Source organism: Bubalus kerabau, chromosome X (genome assembly GCF_029407905.1).
Source record: "Bubalus kerabau isolate K-KA32 ecotype Philippines breed swamp buffalo chromosome X, PCC_UOA_SB_1v2, whole genome shotgun sequence".
NCBI classification, from domain to species: domain Eukaryota; kingdom Metazoa; phylum Chordata; class Mammalia; order Artiodactyla; family Bovidae; genus Bubalus; species Bubalus kerabau.
Window position 1 is genome coordinate 67,531,729 of NC_073647.1, and position 24,039 is coordinate 67,555,767.

At 42.3% G+C, this 24,039-nt stretch overlaps 1 protein-coding gene across 2 annotated transcripts; it reads right to left on the reverse strand.

Moving 5' to 3' along the window:
- Positions 1-7,082: 7,082 nt before the first annotated feature.
- On the reverse strand, positions 7,083-23,825 carry PLP1 (proteolipid protein 1). Of its 2 annotated transcripts, none has more exons than XM_055562995.1 (7): positions 23,688-23,825; positions 14,814-15,000; positions 13,131-13,287; positions 11,785-11,953; positions 11,276-11,349; positions 10,458-10,523; positions 7,083-9,194 (listed from the first exon to the last, which is right to left on the reverse strand). In XM_055562995.1, the coding sequence occupies exons 1-7, from the start codon at positions 23,689-23,691 to the stop codon at positions 9,123-9,125; spliced, it is 729 nt and encodes a 242-aa protein (XP_055418970.1). In that variant the 5' UTR covers positions 23,692-23,825; the 3' UTR covers positions 7,083-9,122. The 2 variants fall into 2 exon arrangements, with proteins under 2 accessions (XP_055418970.1, XP_055418969.1); XM_055562994.1 differs by having other exon boundaries at positions 13,026-13,287.
- Positions 23,826-24,039: the final 214 nt, after the last annotated feature.

Sequence of the window (24,039 nt, forward strand, 5' to 3'; positions counted from 1 at the left end):
TTTAAATATTTTTTCAACCAATTAATGGTAAAATATGACCACTATCATGGTGATACCTGAGAAAAGTTTTCACCTTAAAGCAAGAGATTTTCATACTCAAAATGGTTTGGAAAAACTGCTACACAGTATGGTCTCTAATGTGGGATGTGTGTACTCTATGAGACTGAAATATGATTCATCAGAACTAGCATTTATATTAATTTTTAGTCTTAAAAAAGAAAGAAACTATCTCATTAATATCTAATATGGTCTCTAATGTGGGATGTGTGTACTCTATGAGACTGAAATATGATTCATCAGAACTAGCATTTATATTAATTTTTAGTCTTAAAAAAGAAAGAAACTATCTCATTAATATCTAATATAAAGGTTGACTGATGTCATCACTCAGTCTGTCTGTCAAGGAAATATGTCTTTTTAACAATAAGTGAGAAAGGAAATGTCTTTCAAAGGCATAGGTCACAGAGAGTGTTTTTTATTATCCTTTTGTAATTTTGTTGCTGAGAATTGTGTGAAAAAAATGTAACAAGATGTTGTAAACTTGCCTAAAACAGCCTGCAATAGCTTGAACTGATTTGTAAAAATATTTTACTCTGCAAGAGCCACTGATTGATGCTAGGGAGAATAGGAATTTAATACCCAAATTTTAATAAAAACCTTTGCATAAGTGAAAAGTTAGTAACATGATTTACTGAGCACAGGTAATGTCATACCACAGCCATTTAGATCTATGAATCTTAGTTAGACATTGTTTCCAGCTATGACATTCATTGGAGCCAAGCCCTAAACTGCTATATTCCAACATTACAAAATTCATGAGACATATTCAATCACATTGTTCTCACTAAAATATTTATAGGAATGTTTCAAATAAGAGATCAATTTACATATGTGATCAAATGAAAGAAACTTTATTTCAAAATATTTCATATTCACATTTTAAATGTTCTGTTTTACATGCTTTATAATGCATATATTAGTAAGGCAGTGCACAAATATCATTAATTTTTTAAGATAAGTATATTATACATTTTAATGCATTTTTACATAATTACATACAGAAAAATGTTCTCTTAGATCTTGTTAAATTGTGGCATCTGATTCAGTAATTCTAGGGCAGGGCCTGAGGGTCTACATTTCTAACTAGCTCCCAGGATCTGCCTGCAATGCAGGAGACTCAAATTTGATTCCTGAGTCAGGAAGATCCCCTGGAGGAGGAAATAGCAACCCAACTCCAGTATTCTTGCCTGGGAAATCCCATGGACAGAGGAGCCTGATGGGCTACAGCCCATGGGGTCGCAAAGAGTCTGATACTACTGAGTGAATGAGCACACACATAGGAGAATGCTTATGTTTCTGTCAGCATTTTTTCGTTGCTGTTAGCTGATTTCACATTTTAAATCAAATAAGATTTCAACAAATTCATAACTAGTACATCTAAAGGCATGAAAGAGGGTTTTGACTGCCAGAGCCACATTTTTCTTCTCTTTTAAGTTGCTCTAGATGTAAGCTCAAATCATCAAATAAAATGAGAGCTACCTAGCAAGGATGTGGAACAAAGAGAACCTTCTTACACTGTTGGTGGGAATGTAAATTGGTGCAGCCATGGTGGAAAACAGTATGGAGGTTTGTCAAAAACCTAAAAATAGAGCTACCATATGACCCAGAAATTCCACTCCTGGGTATATACCTGAAAAAAAAAAAAAACACTAACTTGAAAAGACACATGTACCAAAATTTTCATGTAAACATAGTTAATTGTTTACAATTAACAAGATATAGAAACAACCTAAGCATCCATCAACAGATAAATGGCTAAAGAAGATGTGGAGTGGAATACTACTCAGTCATAAAAACAAAATTTTGTCATTTGCAGCAACATGGATAGACTCTGAAGGCATTATGATAAGTGAAATGAGTCAGAGAGACAAATACTGTATGATATCACTGACTTGATGGACGTGAGTCTCAGTGAACTCCGGGAGTTGGTGATGGACAGGGAGGCCTGGCATGCTGCGATTCATGGGGTCGCAAAGAGTTGGACATGACTGAGAGACTGATCTGATCTGATCTGAAAAAATACAACTAGTGAATATAACAAAAAAGAAGTAGACTCACAGATACAGGTAACAAACAAGTGGTTTCAAGTGGGAGAGAGAAAGGGAAGGGGCAATATGCTGCTGCTGCTGCTAAGTCGCTTCAGTCGTGTCCGACTCTGTGCGACCCCATAGACGGAAGCCCAGCCAGGCTCCCCCATCCCTGGGATTCTCCAGACAAGAACACTGGAGTGGGTTGCCATTTCCTTCTCCAGTGCATGAAAGTGAAAAGTGAAAGGGAAGTCACTCAGTCATGTCTGACTCTTAGCGACCCCATGGACTGCAGCTCACCAGGCTCCTCCGCCCATGAGATTTTCCAGGCAAGAGTACTGGAGTGGGGTGCCATTGCCTTCTCCAAGGGGCAATATAGGGGTAGGGAATTAAGTGGTACAAATTATTCTGTACAAAATAATCTACAAGGATATATTGTACACCACAAGGAATATAGCCAATATTTTGTAATAACTGTAAATGGACTATTACCTTTAAAAATTGTGAATAACTATATTGCACACCTGTAACTTTCACAATTGTTGTTTTAGTCACTAAGTGGTGTCCAACTCTTTGTGACCCCAAGGACTGTAGCCTGCCAGGTTCCTCTGTCCATGGGATTTCCCAGGCAAGAATACTGGGGCGGGTTACCATTTCCTGCTTGCTCCAGGGTATCATCCTGACCTAGAGCTTGAACCTGCATCCTCAGCTTGACAGGCTGATTCTTTACCACTCAGTCACCTGAGTTTCAAACAGGCAGAGGAACCAGAGATCAAATGAATAACATTCATTAGATCATGCAGAAAGCAAAAGAGTCCCAGAAAAACATCTACTTCTGCTTCATTGACTATGCTAAAGAATTTGACTGTGTGGATCACAACAAACTGTGGAAGATTCTTAAAGAGATGGGAGTACCAGACCACCTTACCTGTCTCTGGAGAAACCTGTATATGGGTCAAGAAGCAATAAGTAGAAACAGATATGGAACAACTGACTGGTTCAAAGTTGGGAAAAGAGTATGACAAGGCTGTATATTGTCACCCTGCCTATTTAACTTACATGCAGAGTACATCATGTGAAAGGCTGGGCTGGGTGAATCAAAAGCTGGAATCAGGATTGCCAGGAGAAATATCAACAACCTCAGATATGCAGATGATACCACTCTAATGGCAGCAAGTGAAGAAAAACTAAAGTGTCTCTTGATGAGGGTGAAAGAGGAAAGTGAAAAAGCTGGCTTGAAGCTCAACATCAGAAAAAACTAAGATCATGGCATCTGGTCCGATCATTTCATGGCAAATAGAAGGGGGAAAAGTGAAGGCGGAGACAGATTTTATTTTCCTGGGCCCCAAAATCACTGTGGACAGTAAGTACAGCCGTGAAATTAAGAGATGCTTGCTCCCTGGAAGAAAAGCTATGACAAACCTAGACAGTGTATTAAAATGCAAAGACATCACCTTGAGAACAAAGGTCCGTCTAGTCAAAACTATGGTTTTTCCAGTAATCATGTATGGATGTGAGAGTTGGACCATAAAGAAAGCTGAGTGCCGAAGAATTATTGCTTTCAAATTGTGGTGCTGAGGAAGACTCTTGAGAGTCCTTTGGGCTGCAAGGAGATCAAACCAGTCAATCCTAAAGGAAATCAACCCTGAATATTTATTGGAAGGACTCTTGCTGCAGCTGAAACTCCAATACTTTGGCCACGTGATGCAAAGAGCTGACTCATGGAGAAGACCCTGATACTGGGAAAAATTGAGGGCAGGAGGAGAAGGGAATGACAGAGAATGAGATGGTTGGATGGCATCATTGACTCAATGGACATGAGTTTGAGCAAACTCCCGGTGATAGTGAAGGACGAGGAAGCCTGGTGTGCTGCAGTCCATGGGGTCTCAGAGTGAGACACGACTTAGCAACTGAACAACAACTTATATAAAATATCACTGTACTTCAACTATACTTTTAAATTTTTTTAAAGAACTTAATCAGAAAAAAATATTTTTAAAAATTTGAGCCACCTATAAATTTTCAAGTATCAACTCTCTTACAACCGTCAGAACCCAGCTTTGCTGTTTTTCCCTTTTCATGTTTGAAAGTTAGACCTTCACATAATAGATTGGAGTATCAATTAATATAGTTCCTTCAGAGCCCAGAGCTGGAGGCTTACTGTTTATGTTGATGGACAATGCATTAGAAATGCATTAACATCTTTCGACCCTAATACCATAGTATGTCAGGCCTCTTTCTCTAGGCACAGACTCGTATGCCTCCGTCTTCATTTACTTGACTCCGTTTCTCAAGGGACTGTACAAATTTCTCTTTTTCCCCACCTTTTCTGTCTCAGGATGTTACTCTCATTCTTTACCACATTTCTTGTCTCCCTCCTTAACTTTTTTTTCCTTTAGTTGAGTTCTAAGCTATATTACCAGCAACTAGCACGGCACTTGGCACAGAGAATTCATTGAACATTTGTCGAAGGTTTGAATCATGTTAAGGTTGGATTTCCTTTGATTATTTGGATATTCCTTTGATTATTTCGTTACGTGGAAAATGCTCATAACTCTATCTTAATTTTCTTTCCTTTGGAATAAAGTTGATCAAATCAAGGAGTTCCAGAGCTGGAACACATAGACACCAAACTTTCCAGGACAATAAAAATTGGGAAAAGTATGATTTCTTGTTTCAAATTGGACAAGGAAAATCTTCCATTTATAGACATTGACTTGAATTCCTTACCTTTTTATTTATGTAGGAAAAGGCAAGTATTGATTTTTTAATGTAAGAATGGCTATTTATTCCCTGTTACTTAATATTCATCAATCTAGACATGAATGTCAAAATAGACACGCTGTCTGTGCTCTCAATATGAAAAATCAAAGAGAAAAGTATCATGCGTCTCATATTACCCATGCATGGCTTCTCAGATTTGGCCTGGAAGGAAAAAAAGTCAGGCAGAATAGCCTGTGTTTACGTAAATTCTGATGTGTGTGCCCTCTGACTCCCCAGATGACTGAGTGGGTGGAAGCACGCACACTCATTGTGACAGTGTGTGCATAAATACTGTCACATGTAAGGCCAGGAGCAGGGTGACACAGAGAGCAAGTCACATGTTGTCAGGGCTCTAAATTGAAGTTTTGTTTTTATCAGGGCACTAGAAAACCAGAGCCACGTGAAGTCATGGCCCTTAACCTCAACCTCTCCCACATACTGAAGGGAGAATTCAGATGCCCACTGCAGTCAGCCAGTCAGACTGCTTCTTGCATGCTCCCTGCCTCCACTGCTCCCATGCTCCACCCTGGGAGATTTCTCCACTATGGTTGAGGGTGACTGAGATCTTTGAGATTATATCTTTATCCCCTTTCTACTCACATCACCCCCAAACCTGAAATTCCTAGGATTTAGCACAAAGCTTATAAGGGCCCAATTAATATTTGTAGACTGAATTAGTGAATGAATGAATGTTGCTCTGGGCCAAACCCACAGCTTCCACACCCTGCATAACTGCACTCAGTACTGACCCTGGAGATGTGAAAAGCAATACAATTGACGCTGTAAGAAAATGTTTCTTGTTTATACTGCTGCATCTTGATCTTTGGCTGATCTAGGCACAAAGAGAACTCTTTCAGTTCAGAGAAAGGAGGTTTATGGTGTGTGGGAGAGCTAAGAACAATGCACTCAGTTGATAGACTGGATGTGCTCTCAGCTTCTGAGAGCATGAAAACTCGATCTATAGATGGGTCCCAGAGGGCAGAGCCAAATAAGGGCAGATGGAGAACACAGCTTTCTTGGGAACTGGCTTTCCACTGTTCTGAGGCAAAAATACATTCACTTTATAGCACCCTGAATCAGTTTTCCAAAATATGGTGCTCTGTCCTTGTTTGCCAGTGTCTAAAAATAAGTCCTTTTCATATTTTTATTCTTTTTGTCTTAAAGTCATCCAACTAGCCTTGCTTGCAGAATATTAATTGCAGTGAAGCAGAAACCAGGAGATTACATTGAAACTACTTTTGTACAGAGCTCCTTAACTGATGAATATCTTGTTGCCCCCAAGCTAGACTCTTTTCTCTCTGATGATGCTCCTTGCCATCTCTTTAGGCTGGTCGTTAGAATGCCAAATCATAGCCTAGGGTTGGGACAGGGATTGGATGCTGTGTCCTAAGTGGGCTAGTGAGTGGGTCGTTGGGATAGCATGTGCTGCTAGTTAGCTTAATACTGCCCTGCCACAGATTGTTTACATTTACACTGCCTTTACTATATCTGTTCTGCCCATACATTAAACCTTTCACCCAGTACTTCTCATATAAAACTAAGCATTATTCGTGCCTGAAGCACTAAGCGTTCATTATTGGAATATACAAACAACTCAAAGAAAAGTTAACAATAACTGAATCCTATACACACCAGGGCTGGGGCACTATTGTCACATAAAAGTGAAAGTCACTCCGTCATGTCCGACTCTTTGCAACCCCATGGACTGTACAGCTCCACGGAATTCTCCAGGCCAGAATACTGGAGTGGGTACCCTTTCCCTTTTACAGGGGATCTTCCCAACCCAGAGATCGAACCCAGGTCTCCCACATTGCAGGTGGATTCTTCACCAGCTGAGCCACAAGGGAAGCCCATTGTCATATAAAAGAAGTAACCATATTTGACTCTGAATTTGTACAACACTCTGAAACCCAATTTCTAAGTGAAAAGAAACCCTAAAATGCAATGAATTAGTATCAAGACCTGAGTTGAGTGCTAGTCCAAGCCCAGATATATACTGGTTATTTGTGGTAATTTACCTTGCCTCTATTTCTTAGTGTCTCCAACTATAAAAACAGAAGTGATTTATTTACTCTTTATTTCAGAAAATTGTTGTGAGAATGACTTGGGATGACCTGAAAAATAAATGAGGTCCTTGAACAAAGCACAATAAAGGTGCAATTAGTTGAACTGCTATTGTGGAGTCAAACAGAACAATTCAATTCAAAGACACAGTTGTTTGATTGAGAACATTCTTAATTTTATTTTCTTTAATTTTATAAAATACATTTTGTAAGATAAGTTTCTAAAAGTTTATCCTTTATGTGTGTTAAAATTGAAATTCTATATCAGAAATGAAGGAAACACTTTCAGTTGATTAACTCTGTTCGTATGTGTATATGTGTGTATGTATACATAGAAAGTTTTCGGGGAAGGGTTGGTTATTTGTTATATTATTAAATCAAAACAAAACACAAGGTATGGATTACTTCACTTTCCTTGATCTTGATTGGTTTCTTACAGAACCTTTTCCATCTTCTCCCTATATGCAGCCTGGAAGCTTATATTGTATACTTTGCTGAAAACAAATATCAAGTGTTTTTTTGGTAACAATTTTACATCTCCTTAAATGTTGTTGAAACCACTTTGGGGGAGAAAGCAAAACCACTCTTTACATCAAAAGAGCCGCCTACAGTCATACCCGTAAAATCTTTCCCTGAATAAGGACCAATCAGCTTTTTGTTTTTTAACCCAACATTAAAACCCAAACATAAAAAGGGAAGACTGAAACCTGGGAGCTATTTGAGTTTCAAACTCTTTCCCCCTTTCCTTTTCCATGGAACCTCACCAACAGAATAGCTAATGGCTGGTGCATTTAGTTATGTGATCTGCACCAGGAGAGAATAACTTGTATGTTAAAACTAACTCTTTAACACACCAAGGTAACATTACTAAATCAAATTATCTCCCACCACCTAGAAAGGACAATCAGATATGTTACTCAAACTGAGATTCGAATTCACCAAATCTGTTTCTGCAAAGAACGGAATCATTGGTCAAAAATCCCAACAGATGCAAGAACTAGCCAATTTTACATATCATTTGTGTTGTTTAATGTCCAGTTTTCATTTGTTAGAGAATCATAATCAAAGAATCATTCTCCAGACCTTTCTGGTACAACCTCAAACAAATGATAGACAAGCTGGAAAATACGAAATGTGCATCATTCTGAAACAAATCAAGATCTTCAAATCACCTGCTATGACTGAATGGCTAATACCCCATGAAAAGAGCACCATTGTGAAGATATGACAGAGGCCAAAGTACACAACTAATTAACAGAAAAAAGACATGCTATCCAAAAAGTTATCTATCCTGTGTCTACCAGAGGGCTGGCCCAGTTTACACCGTTAGCCACTAGCGACTGCTGCTCCTTAGGCCAGTCTATTTTTCATATGAACTAGTTTCTCTCTATCCTCAGCTCCTTGGAAACCACAGGGTTGTCATGGTAGCTGTTATCAGGGAGAAGGGAGTAAGAAGATGCTGACTACACCCTGTTTCTCTTCTCTAACGAGGTATAAGGCCAAGCGCCCCCTTTGTCTACACAAACACTATGCTCCCTTATGCTATAAGTAAGGTTGGCTGAGTTAGGGCTTAAATAGTCCATCGCCATGGGGGTCAGTGCTCTCTTTCTATGGGAGAAAGATCCTTGCTTTGACCCCCTTCTCCCAGCTGCAATAGGTAGATTTGGGCAAATGCTCTTATTGTTTTGCTGGCATTCTTTTTTTTTTTTTTTTCTTCTCTCTTCAGTGGTACTAGGGAGACTGGAGTGAGTTCTCGGTTTTGTACACCAAAGAGAATATATTTGGCTCCCAAGATGGCAACAGGGACAGGTGCCTCCCTTCTCTCTACCTGAACATCTTTCTTTCCACTTTGTTTTCATCAGTGGAAGTGCCCTTTGAGAAGAAAACACTTCCTGGTCCTCAGGAGATGCTTGAAAATTGAATGAGAGCCTCCACTTCTTTGTGACTTGCAGTTGGGGAGTCACCATCTTTAAGCATTTCCCATTTCTAGCAGGAACCAGCTATGAAGCAAAATGACTAAAAGAGGTACGTAAGAGGGGAGAATCCGCAGAGACATTAATCACCATGAGACTCTCCTTTCTTGTTACACTCGTCAAGTAAGAAGAGGGCCAGTCAGTGGCAAAGGCAAAGAGTTAACATGGGAGACGCAGCACTGTAGGCTGTGTGGTTAGAGCCTCGCTATTAGAGAAAGGGAAATTTCTACAGGAGATCAGAACTTGGTGCCTCGGCCCATGAGTTTCAGGACGGCAAAGTTGTAAGTGGCAGCAATCATGAAGGTGAGCTGTAGGGAAGAGAAGAGAGAAGACTAGTGAGAATAGAAAAGGCAGCTCTCTCTCTTCCAATCCTTTTGGGAATGAGGAAGGGTAGAAATAAAATCACAGGTAAATAAAGAAAAAAATATTCTGCACAAAGGAACACATTCAGGCTTTTGCCCTGTATACTTGACTAGAAGTCCTCCATGAGACAGGCCCAGAGAATCAACTCAACAAGGATTTTTTCTACACCTCTGCTCTGCCCAGCACTGAGTTTTCCTCAGGGAAGTGAACACTACCTGGACTCTGCCATCATCATATCTGTATGTCTGAGTGACCTAGACTTCCTGTAGAGGCATAGCCCCACTGTGCAGCACAACTTTCTCCCACTTAATACAGCCATTTATTTCACAAGATGAGGAACAACTCAACTCTGGATAAAACCCTCAGCGGTGGGAGCCAGGAGTGCTGCAAGCTGATCCTGGGTAGATCAACACTTATTCAGTACCCCGTGTTCTTAATAATGAAGGCATGACATTGACACTGTGCCACACCATCAATAATAACAATTCTAATAGTGTTAAGAGGTCCTTCCTGTATTTTCAGGAGAGTAACTAAATCCCTTGGAAGGCATCCAAGATGGATTCCTATTTATGGTATATAGAATTTCAGGCTACAAAAAATCACGTTTAGTAAGGTTTCAGTGTTCTTGTCACTGATCTGACCAGGATGTGTTAAGAATTAATGATAATTTCTGACTGCAAAGCACTTGGCAATGTTACATGCTCTGTAAATGCTATATCTTATTATTCTTTTTAAAATTATGTATGTATGTATGTATTTGGCTGTGCCGGGTCTTAGTTGCAGTAAATGGGATCTTTGATCTTTGTTGCAGCCTGTAGAATCTTTAGAAACAGCATGTGAACTCTTAGTTGTGACATGTGGTATCTAGTTCCCTGATCAGGGATCAAACCCAGGTCCCTTGTGTTGGGAGCTCAGAATCTTAGTCACTGAACCACCAAGGAAGTCCCAATATCTTATTTCTTGACCACGAATCTCTTTCCTCCTCTTCCCTCATATCACTTTGCTTGTTCCTATCTCATTTTTGAAATTTTTCTGCCTTGCCAACCCAAAGTAGAAAGACATAGTCTCTATACTCTGCCGTCTCTGCCCAGGAGCTTCTCTCCAGCATTTCAAGTTTAGAAGGAATCTATCTTTTTACCTTTCAGCATAGCTGTCTCCAAGCTATCCCAGGACCATTTATTTGCCAAGATCATTCAAAGACAACTCACCAGGGAAACCAGCGTGGCTGCAGCCCCCACAAACGCAGCAATAAACAGATGGAAGGTCATTTGGAACTGTAAGAAAATGCAGAAGAGCTGGGTCTTGCAACAGCAAAAATAAGCTGTGCTGTAGATTGTGAAGCGCAACTTTCAGAAGGTGTTAATATATTTTTGTGTGTTAATTTGGCATCTCTAACTAACTTGTCACTTCTATAGGCCTCCCATTCTTCCGTGTACCCATAGCACCCAGAACACAGAATACTCATAAAATAATATAGTCCTCCCAAATAATCAACTGGTTCCCCACGGTTGTGCCTGGGATCCCAAAACATCTTGCTTTCAAAGAAATAGTTTACTGCCTTATTCCTTCCTTTTATTCCCCTGCTGCATTTGTGCATAATATCCATTTTCAATACAGTGTTTTCCTTTTTCAAATGTACTTTCTTTTTAAATGAGATTGAGAAGTTCCAAACGAAATGTGTGTTATAAAATCTATGAATATCTGTGCACAACTCATTTCCTTGATAAGGTTTTTAAGAATAAAAATGTTCACTTGAGGGATTTTGCCATTAAGCTCTATCTTTACCTAAATCTACAAATTTCTCTTTTAAGAGAGTAAGCCTTAGAATGGAAGGTTTTATCTGCTGTTTTTAGGAAACTAGATATTTTACCAAGTATACGCTTACTGGCTCAGGCGATATTTCATAGAAGACAATCTGCTAACTCAAAACCCAGCAAAGAGAAACTGTAGTCCTTAAAATCCAAGATGGGTAGAAATGTTACAGTTTGGGCCATTTCATTGTAAAATAACCCAATGGCTCACTCACCTCAGCTGTTTTGCAGATGGACAGAAGGTTGGAGCCACACACCTTGCCAGGGAAAGCATTCCATGGGAGAACACCTAAGTAAGAGACAAATATCACAAAGTAACCTTCACGGAGCTTTGGGGTTACCTGGAGAACTTCTTTCATCTTTAATCAGCCTGGCTTAAAAGTTGGGTCCTACTAATTATGAGGATTTTCTTTTCTAAAGATTTACTCAAAAAATAGAAGGTGGTATTGAACAGTTGAAAAATTTTCTGTTTGTTATTGAAATGGGCTGCTTCTGGTTTCAGAACAGCAGTCAACTAAGAGAAAGCAATGCAAACAGCCAAGAAAACTCCCACCACTTCCAACAAGTTCCCTTCTCAGGGAAGAAATCTCTCTGGTTTCAGTGGAGAGGGATTAACGAGCATCCATACTTCTTATTTCTCCCCATAATACCACCCTCCTTAGCCTAAGAACCAAATATATCATGCTTCTATAGGGAGTGGGAGAGCCAAGCCACCCTAACTCACCATACATTCTGGCATCAGCACAGAGAGTGCCTATACTTGCAGAGGTCTTGCTGGGGGCAGCAATAGACTGGCAGGTGGTCCAGGTGTTGAAGTAAATGTATACAGGCACAGCAGAGCAGGCAAACACCAGGAGCCACACAACGGTCAGGGCATAGGTGATGCCCACAAACTAAAACAATTGACATGGAGTGGTTAGAAATCAGTGTCAGCCTGCAGACATTGAAAGGTAAACAAAGAGATCCTGGAATGGCACGTGCCAGACATGAAACCAGATTTCAGGGATCTCCACCAAATAAAATTAGTAAGCGGGGCACCTCTGCCAAATGTCATTGGCAGTATCTTATCTACTAGAGAATTGGCCCCAAGTAATGACGGGGAGGGGGAGAATGGGTGGGGGTTGGAGTGAGGAGGACCCCTGGGTTAGAAAGGTTTCGGGAGATTGTTTGGACAGATAAGGTGTGAAGAAATCAAAAGAGATCTTGAAAGAAAGTCGTGCCATTTAAATGCCTTAGGCTGAGCTTAGAAAATGCCCCTTGTCAAAGGACTTTGGATCCCTAGTTATTGAACAAAGCCAATCAGAGATTTCAATTCCAATCCAAAAACCTTTCTAAGCCAACTGCTAGCCACAAAAGATAACAGCGCAACCCCCAGATGTTCAGCCCCCAAATGGTCTTTAACTGTAGAGGCTGGAAACCAATGCGTACCTCACTAGAAGCATAATAGCCCTCTGACAGATAAGGCCTTAAACATGCAGATCTATGCTAGTTCCCTCTGGGACCTTCAACAATGTAGGATCCCAGAATAGTATGGATTCCATCTCGGAGTCAATTACTTAATTTCTATGATCCACCCTCCCTCTCAGATCAGGAACCTACATCTCAATCCACTGAGAAACATTTTAAATTCTTAGGCAGTCAGATCTACTCTTGTTGTGGTCCCAGCTAGGAAGGGATCAAAGAGGTACCAGTAGATGGCTTAGAAATGGTCTGATTGTATGAAGCACCCCACAGAACTCAGGCTTTCCCTTTTGAGATGAAATTTTCTAGGGACCTTTTGAAAAGCGAGGCTAAGCCAGCTGGGCACCACGTTCTTCCTGACCTCATTTGGCCGTAGCCATCAGGTCCTCACTCAGAAGCCAGGCCCCTAGAGAGGACCCAGCCTTGGGTGGGGATGAGGCCACAGACTCATGCCCAGTTGTCCCCCACCCCTTGTTATTGCCACAAAATCCTGAGGATGATCACCTTGTCGGGATGTCCTAGCCATTTTCCCAAACAATGACACACCCGCTCCAAAGAATGAGCTTGATGTTGGCCTCTGGAACCCCTCCCCTTCTGGCCCCCTGTTACCGTTGCACTCAGGCCCTTGCCGCAGATGGTGGTCTTGTAGTCGCCAAAGATCTGCCTGACTGCGCCGGTGGTGTAGAAGCCCTCGGCCAGCAGGAGGGCCCCATAAAGGAAGAAGAAAGAGGCAGTTCCATAGATGACATACTGGAAAGCATGGATCCTGTGTTAACAGATAACACAAAACCAGAAAATCTTATGCATGGAGGACCCTGTTCCCTTGCTGCATAAGTCAGTTGGACTCTTGAATAGGCTCATAAACAAGGCTAGAGATGCTTTAGGGGAATCACTAGGTTCTTCCTCTAGGCTTCTACCTTGTACTTATTGAGGTAACTGGAGAAGGGAATGGCAACCCACTCCAGTATTCTTGCCTGGAGAATCCCATGGACAGAGGAGCCTGGCGGGCTACAGTCCAGAGGGTCACAAAGAGTCGGGCACGACTGAGCAACACTTATTGAAGTAACAGAAGATGCTCCTCCCCCACATTTGTCTTACCCTGTGACCTGAAGAACTGGGACCCTACTTTCCTTGGCCTGACCCTTCAGAGATGCTCCCTCAGAGGAGAGAGGAGAGAGGAGCTAGGATGAAGGAAGTAGAGCCTAACTTGGTCTAGAAACAGGAGAGGCTTAGTATTGGGCTGGAGCACACTCAAGTGGTGTGGTGAAACGAGAGCAGCAGCCCCACTCTTGTCTCATCAGTCTGCCTCCTGCGAGTTCTCTATATGGACCACTGCAGAGGCTCCAACTCAGTCCATGTTAACCCTACCTAGCAGAAATGAGAACATGTGAGACAAAGCAAGGGCAGGGGTGGAGTGGGTGTGGTAGGAGTGAGGTGGCAGGCAGGCAGACCTCCTCCCCTGAATGTGGCACTTCCCCTTCATTTAGGGCTTCAGATGTGCTATAGGTGGAATCTGCACACATATCAATGTGTGTATGTGGAATCTAGAAAAAATGGTACAGATGAACCTATATGCAGGGCAGGAATAGAGACATAAATGTATAGAACACATGTGTGGACAGAGAGTGGGGGGTGGATAAATTGGGAGATTGGGATTGACATATATATACACTGTGTGTGTGCTAAGTCGCTTCAGTCATGTCCAGCTCTTTGCAACACTATGGACCATAGCCCGCCAGGCTCCTCTGTCCATGGGGATTCTCTAGGCAAGAATACTGGAGTGGGTAGCCACACCCTCCTCCAGGGGACCTTCCCAACCCAGGACTTTCCCAACCAAGAACCTTGGCAGGCAGGTTCTTTACCACTAACACCACCTGGGAAGCCATATATATATATATATATATATATATATATATATATATATTCACTTTCACTATATATACACTACCATGTGTAAAATAGATAGCTAGTGGGAAGCTGCTCTATTAGCACAGAGAGCTCACCTCTGTGTTCTATGATGACCTAGATGGGTAGGATGGTGGGTGAGGGTAGGATGGAGGTCCAAGAGGGAGAGGCTATGTGTATACATATAGCTGATTCACTGTGTTGTACAGCAGAAACTAACACAACACTGTAAAGCAACTATACCCCAATAAAAAATGTTTTTTAAAAAAGAAGGAAGACCCCGGAATTCTGTCTGCCTCCACACCAATCTCCTACTAGTCACTAAGGTACTGATGAGTTCTGTGTCTCGAAGATAGACAGGATTGGTGGGGGAGAGTAGGTACTTACACATTGATAAGATACTCATAGTCCTGGTAGTTTTTGGAGAAATATGTCTCAATTAGCTTTTCTGTACCAGTGAGTGCTTCATGTCCACAGCCACAGAATAGTGCCACCCCAAAGAAACACAATCCAGTGGCCACCAGGGAAGCAAAGGGGGCCCCTACGAGACATCTTGCACAGCACTCTAATAAGCCTGAAGAAAAAGGAGGGCAAACAGTCAGGGATGTACAATACATAGTTCATCACTCATCTCTGTCTGCCAGCCCAGCCAGGCCCTGTGCTCACATGCATGGATGCAGGGATGGAGGAGGGGTCACCTCAGAGACCAAAAGCAGGAGAGTCTAGAACCTCAGAATTTTGGAATATGAGACTGAATCCCCTCAACCATATTTTGTTCCATTCTTGAAGATAAATCCTTGCCTTGAATTCCCAAAATGTCCATGAGTTTTTGAATAATCAGTATTCAAGTAGGCCACTAGAAAGATGATGCTCTCACTCCCTCCTTTCTTATCCTTCTGATTTGTTTGTTTTCGCCATTTATCAACTTTTATGGAGTACTTACTATGTGCCCAGCATTGTGCTAGGTGTCATGTGGAGTGTGAACATATAAAAGACATAGACTCTGCCATAGGGACATTTTTGTTTATGGAGGAGAATGAGCTAGGTAGACCTGACATTTTCAACCAACAGTTTCAGGCAGCCTAGTAAATGGTTACAAAGGGTAAATGCCTTTCCAATTTCATAGAAATATTGATATTGTCAGACAAGAGTTGACCCTTAAAGAGCATTTCAGGTGGGAAAACTGAAATTGCATGTTCCTGGGTATTTCTGAACATCGCATTTGCAGCACAGAATGCTTGATTCTTCTTAGTCTGGATGTCTGGAGAGCGCTCCAAAGAAAGGAGGGAACTGGCAGAGGATAGGAGATGTTCATGGGAGGATGACTATTACTCGCAGTAGTAAACATACAGGCTGAATGCTTTCGGGACACTTTGCATGGCTGACTTGTCCCCCTATGCTATAGTTTGGCCAATGTCCCCACCCTTAGTTCTACCCTGGAGTTCTGTCAAAACAACTACAAAGAGACGTTATACAAAGTCAACAAAGCATGAAATGTCTTTCTGGCGTGACAAAACACACTAGGACCTGGGAATACAGGTGTCTTAAAATGCTGAGACTCTGAAATTCCACAGATCTGGTACCCCAGGCCCCATGAAAGTGTTGCTGAGAAACAGGAAGGGCACGTAAGAAGTCACAGGTTCTGAGAGTAGCTGTGTCCCAAGTACAAGCCCTGAGCTCTAAGGTGTCATGTGGAGTGAAACAACAAATGTCCAGTAGATGATGGGAAAGGCACCTTCTAGTCTCTTGGCCACAACCCCAAAAGGTGAAAGAAATGAAAATCTTCAGAAAAGAAGTTATATATACACTAATTTTATCCATCTGTTCACATATCATAGATATGATACATGAATTATTTTGTATATATTATATGCATTGTTGCTGTTCAGTCACTGTTGTATTTGACTCTTTGTGACCCCATGGACTGCAGCATGCCAGGCTTCTCTGTCCTTCACTATCTCCCAGAGTTTGCTCAGACTCATGTCCATTGAGTCGATGATGCCATCCAACCATCTCGTCCTCTGTCATCTTCTTCTCCTTCTGCCCTTAATGTTTTCCAGCATCAGGGTCTTTTCCAATGAGTCATCTCTATGCATCAAGTGGCCAAAGTATTGGAGTTTCAGAATCAGTCCTTCCAATGAATATTCAGGGTTGATATACTATATGCATATATAAATTATTTGTGTGAATACACACACACAAATAAATAGCAAATGTGCCAAGAAGCTGCTATTTTAGGAAAGCATGCTGAAACTCCTTACACAAATAAAATGCATTGTATTGACTTTTAGATTTGGACTTTATCCAAAGCTCATTTTTTTAATGCCAGGGACCAGGAAAATCCTTTGCCTGACTCTCTTAATACTAGTACAGTTTCTTTTTAGCCCTTAGTGCTTGATCATCTGGTGATGTGCCTGAACTATGTCCATGTGAACAGATTCTGAAGGACCAAATTCTCTCTATCGTGAGAAAGCTGAGGTAGTGGCATTTGTCTCTGCTCTCAGGGCCACAGCGTGAGTGAGTCCTCTTACCCACTGTCCCCTATAATGATAGCCCTTCCTTGGTGCTCAAAGAGCCTCTTCCTCAATATTCTTGTGTGTCACCCCAGAGATGAGGCATAGAAGCCCAAGCCAAGCAAAATAAGTAGCTAACATTTGAAGCAGAACTGCATTTCCTCCCTTTTCTAAGAACTGAAGGCCTGCTGTCGGAAAACTTGGCCTCTATGGAAAGCAATCAGTTTGTAGCTTCGCTGCTCTAAGTGGAGGCAGAGTTTACTTAATATGAATTGTGCTTGGTAAGAGTGCCTCATTAGAGCTGGTGCATGGGGTGTGAGTATGTGTGTGTGTGTGTGTTCCCACACGCACACACTTGTGCCAGAGCGGGGGCACATGCATGGATGCAAACATGCACATAAACGCATATATAAACCAGAGAGAAAAACACAGCACTTGAAATTGATTATTGTTCTCAGGAAACATTCAGATATTGATCTTCCTCTTTCTTAATAGGTCAAGATACTAGATGCATCTTGTAAGTCAAGAAAAGGAGCTTGGAAATAAACAGTGCTGCCATTTTCCTTCTCTGCCTATCCAAATCTTCCCCACTCCCAAACTCTTAGAATCTTCTACTAAAGAAGGTCTCTGAAGCCTGGGGGTGGAGGGAGGAGAAGGTGCATGACCCCACTGTTCCCTCTCTCCCCAGCACAGGGTCAGGGCTTGGACAGAACCCTCCATAGCTCCCTTGGACAAAGAAGCCTTGTTTTTTCCCTGAGATCTCAGGAGCCTCATTGGTATTCTGCAGGGGCCTCCAGGCCTGGGGGTGGGAAGGGGGTCAGACCCAGGGAACAATGAAAGAACTGTTTATTTAGCCCAAAGTAAGGAGAACCATCCTCCCAAGCAAGTGACCATCCTGTGCCCACTGACTCACCCCACCTTTTTTATCCTGGAGAGGGCTAAAATGGTGGTGCAGGTGAGATCAGGAATGAAAAAACTTGAACTCTTGCTAATGAAACAGAATTCCACTCTAAGTTTCAGCTGATCCCCCCTCCAGGGTTGTAAAGATTAGGGGGGAAAGCCTCGTTAGTCCATCTGATCCCTGTATCATCCAAATAATCAGAGAGTATCATATATAGTGTTCTTACTGGGTGATAAAGGGCTAAGCCTTGGGAGCAACTCTGAATCATCCACTGATATTCTCTATTCTTCAATCCATTTTTCCTCCATTTTCTTAGAGCTCAAATAACTTAGCACCCCCATTTCTGCTTTACTGTCACTCGAAGCAAGGTACAAGAAAAACCTAGGCTTTAATGAATCTCTAATGTGGAGCTGAAATTAAATGGTCCTGAGTATATCTATCACTCTTTAGCTATAAATAGTTCAACAATATCAGCATAAGATGTCCATCTCTTCACATTGAAATGAAATGTTTGTTCTGAGGGCATTTAAGTTCAGCAGAAGTGAAGAATCTCCACCAGTCAGCCCAAGCAAAAAATCAAATTTTGGATTCCAACTGGGAAAAACTCAGAACATGCAAGAAATTGTGTCATCAAAGGAGTTTGCAATCAAAACATTCTGAGGAAGGTTCATTGGGTTCCCTTTAATTTGGGGTTGTGTGAACAATAACCTAAAACCAAAGGGTCTCCATTTCAGAAGACTTCATGGTTGAAAAGTTACCGGTTTGATTCAGGAAGGCCATGAGGGATTCTGTAGAACCTCCTTGGCCTCTCAGGAAACATTCTTACATTTCCAGGCTAAGTATTGACTGCAACATGGTGGAGTTGGCAGAAAAGAACTATATAGCAATAATATTACCCAATGCAACTGAATTGAATTGAACCACCTGACCTTTTCTAAAGATTTTTATATAGATCATTTTTAAAGTCATTACTGAATTGGTTATAATATATTGCTTCTATTTTATGTTTTCTTGGAGGTTTTGGCTCTTAGGGATGTGGGATCTTAGCTCCATGACCAGGAATTGAACTTGTGCCCCCTGCATTGGAAGGCAAAGTCTTAACCACTGGACTGCCAGGGAAGTCCCTAAACCACCTGACTTTGATGAGAGATCATACAGAAAAATAATGACCTTCCCCAGGGTTTTCCTTTCCATTCATTGAATTCAGTACAATTATTAAGCATATGGCAATAACCCAGATACTGTGGGAAACAAAAGGGAACTATAAGGCCCAGTCCCTTCCTTCAGAAACCTTTCAGTCTTGGGGAGAACAAACATAGCGTCAAATCAAAGACCAAAGCTACCTACAATCTAGTGTTAAAATGTGTATAACCAAGCCCTGTGGGCAAAATGTAAGCAAAGGGGAAATATTCAGTGTTGGCTAGATGTATCTGTGAATTCCCAAAACTAATCAATCTGTGATAGAACTTCAAGTCCTTCTCATTAATGCTCTTCACAGGAATCTGACAAGGATCAACAGGACTGCTGTGACTCTCGTCCAGATTTCTGTCTATCCAGAAATAGATACTGGGTTGTACTGGGTTGATTCTGATGCTGTTTCTTTAAGCAGGAGCCAAGAGCTCCCAAGCCCTCCCTCCTTTCCCATGCCCTGGGCATGCCTCAAGGACGAGCTCCATGATGGAAATTCAGTTTGAATCTGGGAACCCATCAAAGGGAGGAAAGGAAGGTCTTTGATCAAAAGGGATGATAGAAAGAGACCAATTGTGCCTTGCACAAATCCCAGCCTGTCCCTTGAATCCAGCTGACAAAGGGAGAGATAGAAGAACCCTATACAATAGAGCTAAACAACAGGCAGGCTCATTGAGTGAAAAACTGGCCCCATCTCTCTAAGTCTCTAATCTGAGCTACAGTTTTACCCTCCTCCCAGAACCCACCCCTTAACCTCACCCCATGAACAGAGGCTCACTTGATCAGGACCTATCGCAGTTGACAGGGCCAAGATGCTAGAGCAGCCGTGACTGGTACCAGGAATGGATGGGGATGAATGGGTGGGTTCTAGGAGTAAAACAACAATCATCAGGAGGTGCCAGAGACAAAGACTTTTGCTTCTGGCTTTATCCAAATCAGACAAAGCCCTGCTTGTAATCATGTCTTTCCTACATGAAATCAGCACTTATACCATGTTCAAGTGCTGGAAAGGGGCTCTGTAGCCACTGAGGCATGAAAATCCAAGCTTGCTAGATAGTCAAGTCATGCAGGCATAATTAAATAAAAATGAAACGCAGCCTTCTCTTTGAAAAGATATTATTACTACCATGGCAACAGCATCTGGACCACTTTGTTTCCTATATTCCCTACTCCTCCCCCAAACACACACACTAACCCATGCATACATGCATGGGTGCACATGTGCATTGATGTATGCCAACTTGTACCCAAACATTGGGAGGCTGGGGTAGAGACTGGATTGTTAAACTCTCTCCCTGATATGTTGTCCTCACTTTGCCCACTTCTGGGAAAGTGAAAGAGAAGCAACTGGCACTAAGCTGAGAGACAACAGTTTCCATACTTTCTTCCTTAGCCCAGTCTCCCACCAATTCCTGCTCTTCCCTTGGTCGCAGTGTGAAGCTGATCTAGGGAACCTTGTTCTCTTCCTTAGGATGTCACTGACTCCTTTCCAGAGCCTGGCCTGGCAGAAAGCTCAGAGGCCAGTGCAGAGCTGAGTGATCACCTTTAGGACCATTTTAAAATAACCAAGGGGTTTTTGATGAGAGTTTGACACTGGGCAGGCCCTGACAGTGGGAAGGGAAGGGAAAGCTACTCTATTCACCTGCCAAGGCTGCTGTTATCTTTCCCAATCAGTTTACTGCCCTAACTTGATGTTTTCTGGACCTGAAGTTCTGTGGGCAAGGAGGGCATTTCTACTGTTGCTTTCTGTCAACACCAAGAACCCTGGGGGTGGTTTTCAAGGCTTCAAGTTAACACACAACAAGGGGGAAAGATGCCATTGGCTAGGGTTCTGCTTTCATGAGTTTGGAGACTGTATTTTCCCTCCTACCCATTTCTCAAGGGTTTCTTTGGGTCTATTTACTACTCAGAGAGATTTGAGAGCGTAGTTCTAGTTGTCAGGTTATTGAGTAAATTTCTGGCTTTCCTAGAAGAAACCCAGGGCAAAAGGCCCTTGAAGCAGAACAGACCTTCTCCTAGAAGAAACCCAGGGCAAAAGGCTCTTGAAGCAGAGCAGACCTTCCAATCTGCCTGGTTCTCCTCTGGCTCTGCCAGGCCGAGGTGAGGAGTCCGGTGGGGAAGGGTACATATGATCATTTTAGTCAGTGTCTCTAGGAAAAGTACGTGAATGTGCTGGTTTCATCTGCTTTCTTTTTAGCTCCTGGCACTCTTGCAGCCTTCTTGCCATCATGATGGGATTCAGTTAGTCTTCAGGCATTTTGTAAAAACCTGGACCCCTGCTCTGCCTTCACACTTTTTGCCTGGGCTGCACTCACACTGTGAGCCAGCCAAACCTACACTGCTCAGCAAACAGCCACCTTTGGAGGGAAGCATCATAGTCTGGTTACCAGGGTAACAGCCACTGTTCTCAGACATCAGGCTTTGCAAGAGCCAATATTTTGCTGTTCAGTAATGGCATTGTGTTGCTAAGCAGAGAATAATCAGCTACTGCTCTTTGGCTCTTTTCCAGTTCCATTGTTATCCGAAAGACTCATTTGGAACATCCCTCTCCCAAATCAGGAAGAGGTTTAATGAACTATCATGTCCCTTGTAAATCTCTTGTGTGAACACTACAGAATTCCCTGTTCCTCCTACTTGATTCTCTGTGGTGGAGGTAGTGAGCTTCCTGTTCCTGGGGATGATGAAGAAGAAGCTGTAGGAACATTGGAGAAGGGAATTCTGCACTGAGAATTAGCTCAGACAGCTTCTAAAGTTCCTTCCAGTCCAATCCCAGATTCTATGATATAATTTGTCTAGTGCAGTAGTTAAACAGCAACACACTCCCTGTCAGAAGCAGTAGCAGTCCAGTGCCTTGCTAGAGATGGTCTATTACTTACAAAGTATTTGAAATATCAGTACTTTGCTATTGCATAACTGAGAACATAATGGCCACTCCATCGTGTGCACCTAGCCCAAGTACGGCTCACCCTCAGAATAAGAGATCCCATATACAGCTTCGACTGTGCCCTCATCTGCAATAATCTTCCCTGGAGGAAATCATCCGCCTCTGTAACAGGAAAATGTCCCTATGGTCACCTGATTTTTCCTGCCTTTTCCTCAGGGCTTTTACTCCCTGAGGAAGTGGTATTCAGCATCCTTCCTTACTCCCTCTCTGTTTTTTATTCACAACCTACCTAATCAGCTGCCCTGACTTCAGGTAAGGTTCTTGACATTACCTAGGACAGGAATTGAGTTCTTGCAATATTCACCTCTCATCTGGCCCCACTCAATTGGACAATTCTTACCCAAGTGCACAAAGTACATGCAAAGAAAGCTCAATCATTTCAGGAAGAATAAGAGACAGCCTGTACATGCATCATTGTATAATAATTAGTATTATTATTATTTATAACTGTTATAGAGTTTGCCCATTTTCAAAGTACTCCCACATATTATTTTTTATTTTTATAACTCTGAAAGTAGACAAAGCAATCATCTTTATCCCTATTTTCCAGATGATGACGTAATAATTCATAGCAACCTACCCAATGTCACGAAGTTCATAAGTAGCAGATCTGGGATTTGAACCTCATTATGTTCACTTCTAGTCCAGTGCTCATGCCTTCTTAATTATCCTGCCTGAATACATGCCTCAAGAGCTCTCTCAGTGTTTCGGGATGAAACAACCTAAAAACTGACACTAGCCTAATATAATTGAAAACCCATCTCCGTAGATGCTTTTGGAACCTTCTGGGTAATACATTTGATGGTGAATGCACAGGACAGTTGATTCTCATTTCATTTAGGACACATTCAAGCTGTTGCTCTTGTTTTGCCAAATGTGAGCAATGTCTACATGTTTCTGTGGCCTCCTGTATGGACAAAAATCCTTGTGCTCTGTACGTCTCGCACTGAGTGGACACTACAGGAGACCAGACCATGTAGCTTCTCTCTACGGAGATGCCCTCAGGACTCAACCAAGTCAGCAAGAGCCCTAAGGTCCCAGTAGCCTCCTTGTCATAGCAGGGATTTAGAATCTGAGTCATGCCCTCAGGAAGGCTAAGTCTATAATATTTACTAGATATGGTCACCCAAATGGGTGCATACATGTGCACACACACACAGCCGTACCCATATCTCTTCCTTATGGTAAAGCCATTGAGGACTTTATTTTCATTTCCTGAACTTGAGATTGGCCTCCTCAGCCATGACGAAGCCTGAATCCATGTCACCCAATTTCATTCTGATGCCCCACAGGGTCCAAATTTTGTTTCAAGCAAGCAGTCATTTTGTACAGCTGAGAGCCAGCCAACATTAGTTGCCTCCAGCAGAACCAAGGATGTCAGCTGACCAGGCCATTACCAGTACATGGGGACCAGGGGAAAAGAGAAGGCAGAGGGAAGGAAGGGGGTAGGAGGACACATGACCACATCCAGCCCTCCAGACACTCTCTCCAAGGACCTGTGGGACTCTCCATGTGTTGCTGGAGTTCTTTGGCAATAAAGCATCATTCTCAGTACAGCAGAGAAGGAGTTAATCTAATTGCGTGCTAAGGAATGAAAAAGAAAACAAGTGCCAGAACACAATTCATTTCAACCATTAGAAACTCTGAACCCCAAAGTTCTTGCAAATTCCTATGCTCTGGCTTGAATCTTCCAATCTAAAGTTTTTGAAACTCACCCATGTCTTTGGGACTCTGACTCCAACGGTAGCCGGCTGGCTAGTCTGTTTGTTCAGCTGGAAGGATCCTGGTCTCTCCAGTCTCCTTCTTCGGTCCTTTACTTTTTCTCTCTGAGTATCTTTGTCCTCTTCTCCTGCAATGAAAAGGGCTTTCTGATTGACAGCCAACCCCCTTAAAGGGACAGGCCCACTTTCCTCCTCCTCTCCTCCTCCCCTTCTCCTCCCCTTGTCCCCACCTCCTCAGGATACTCCCTTCTCTAAGACCTCCATCTTCTCTTTCTGCTTTTCAGTGCCAATTGTCTCTTTTTCTTTTTTTCTTTCCCTCCTCCCCTAAGGCTTGCCTATGTGGAAT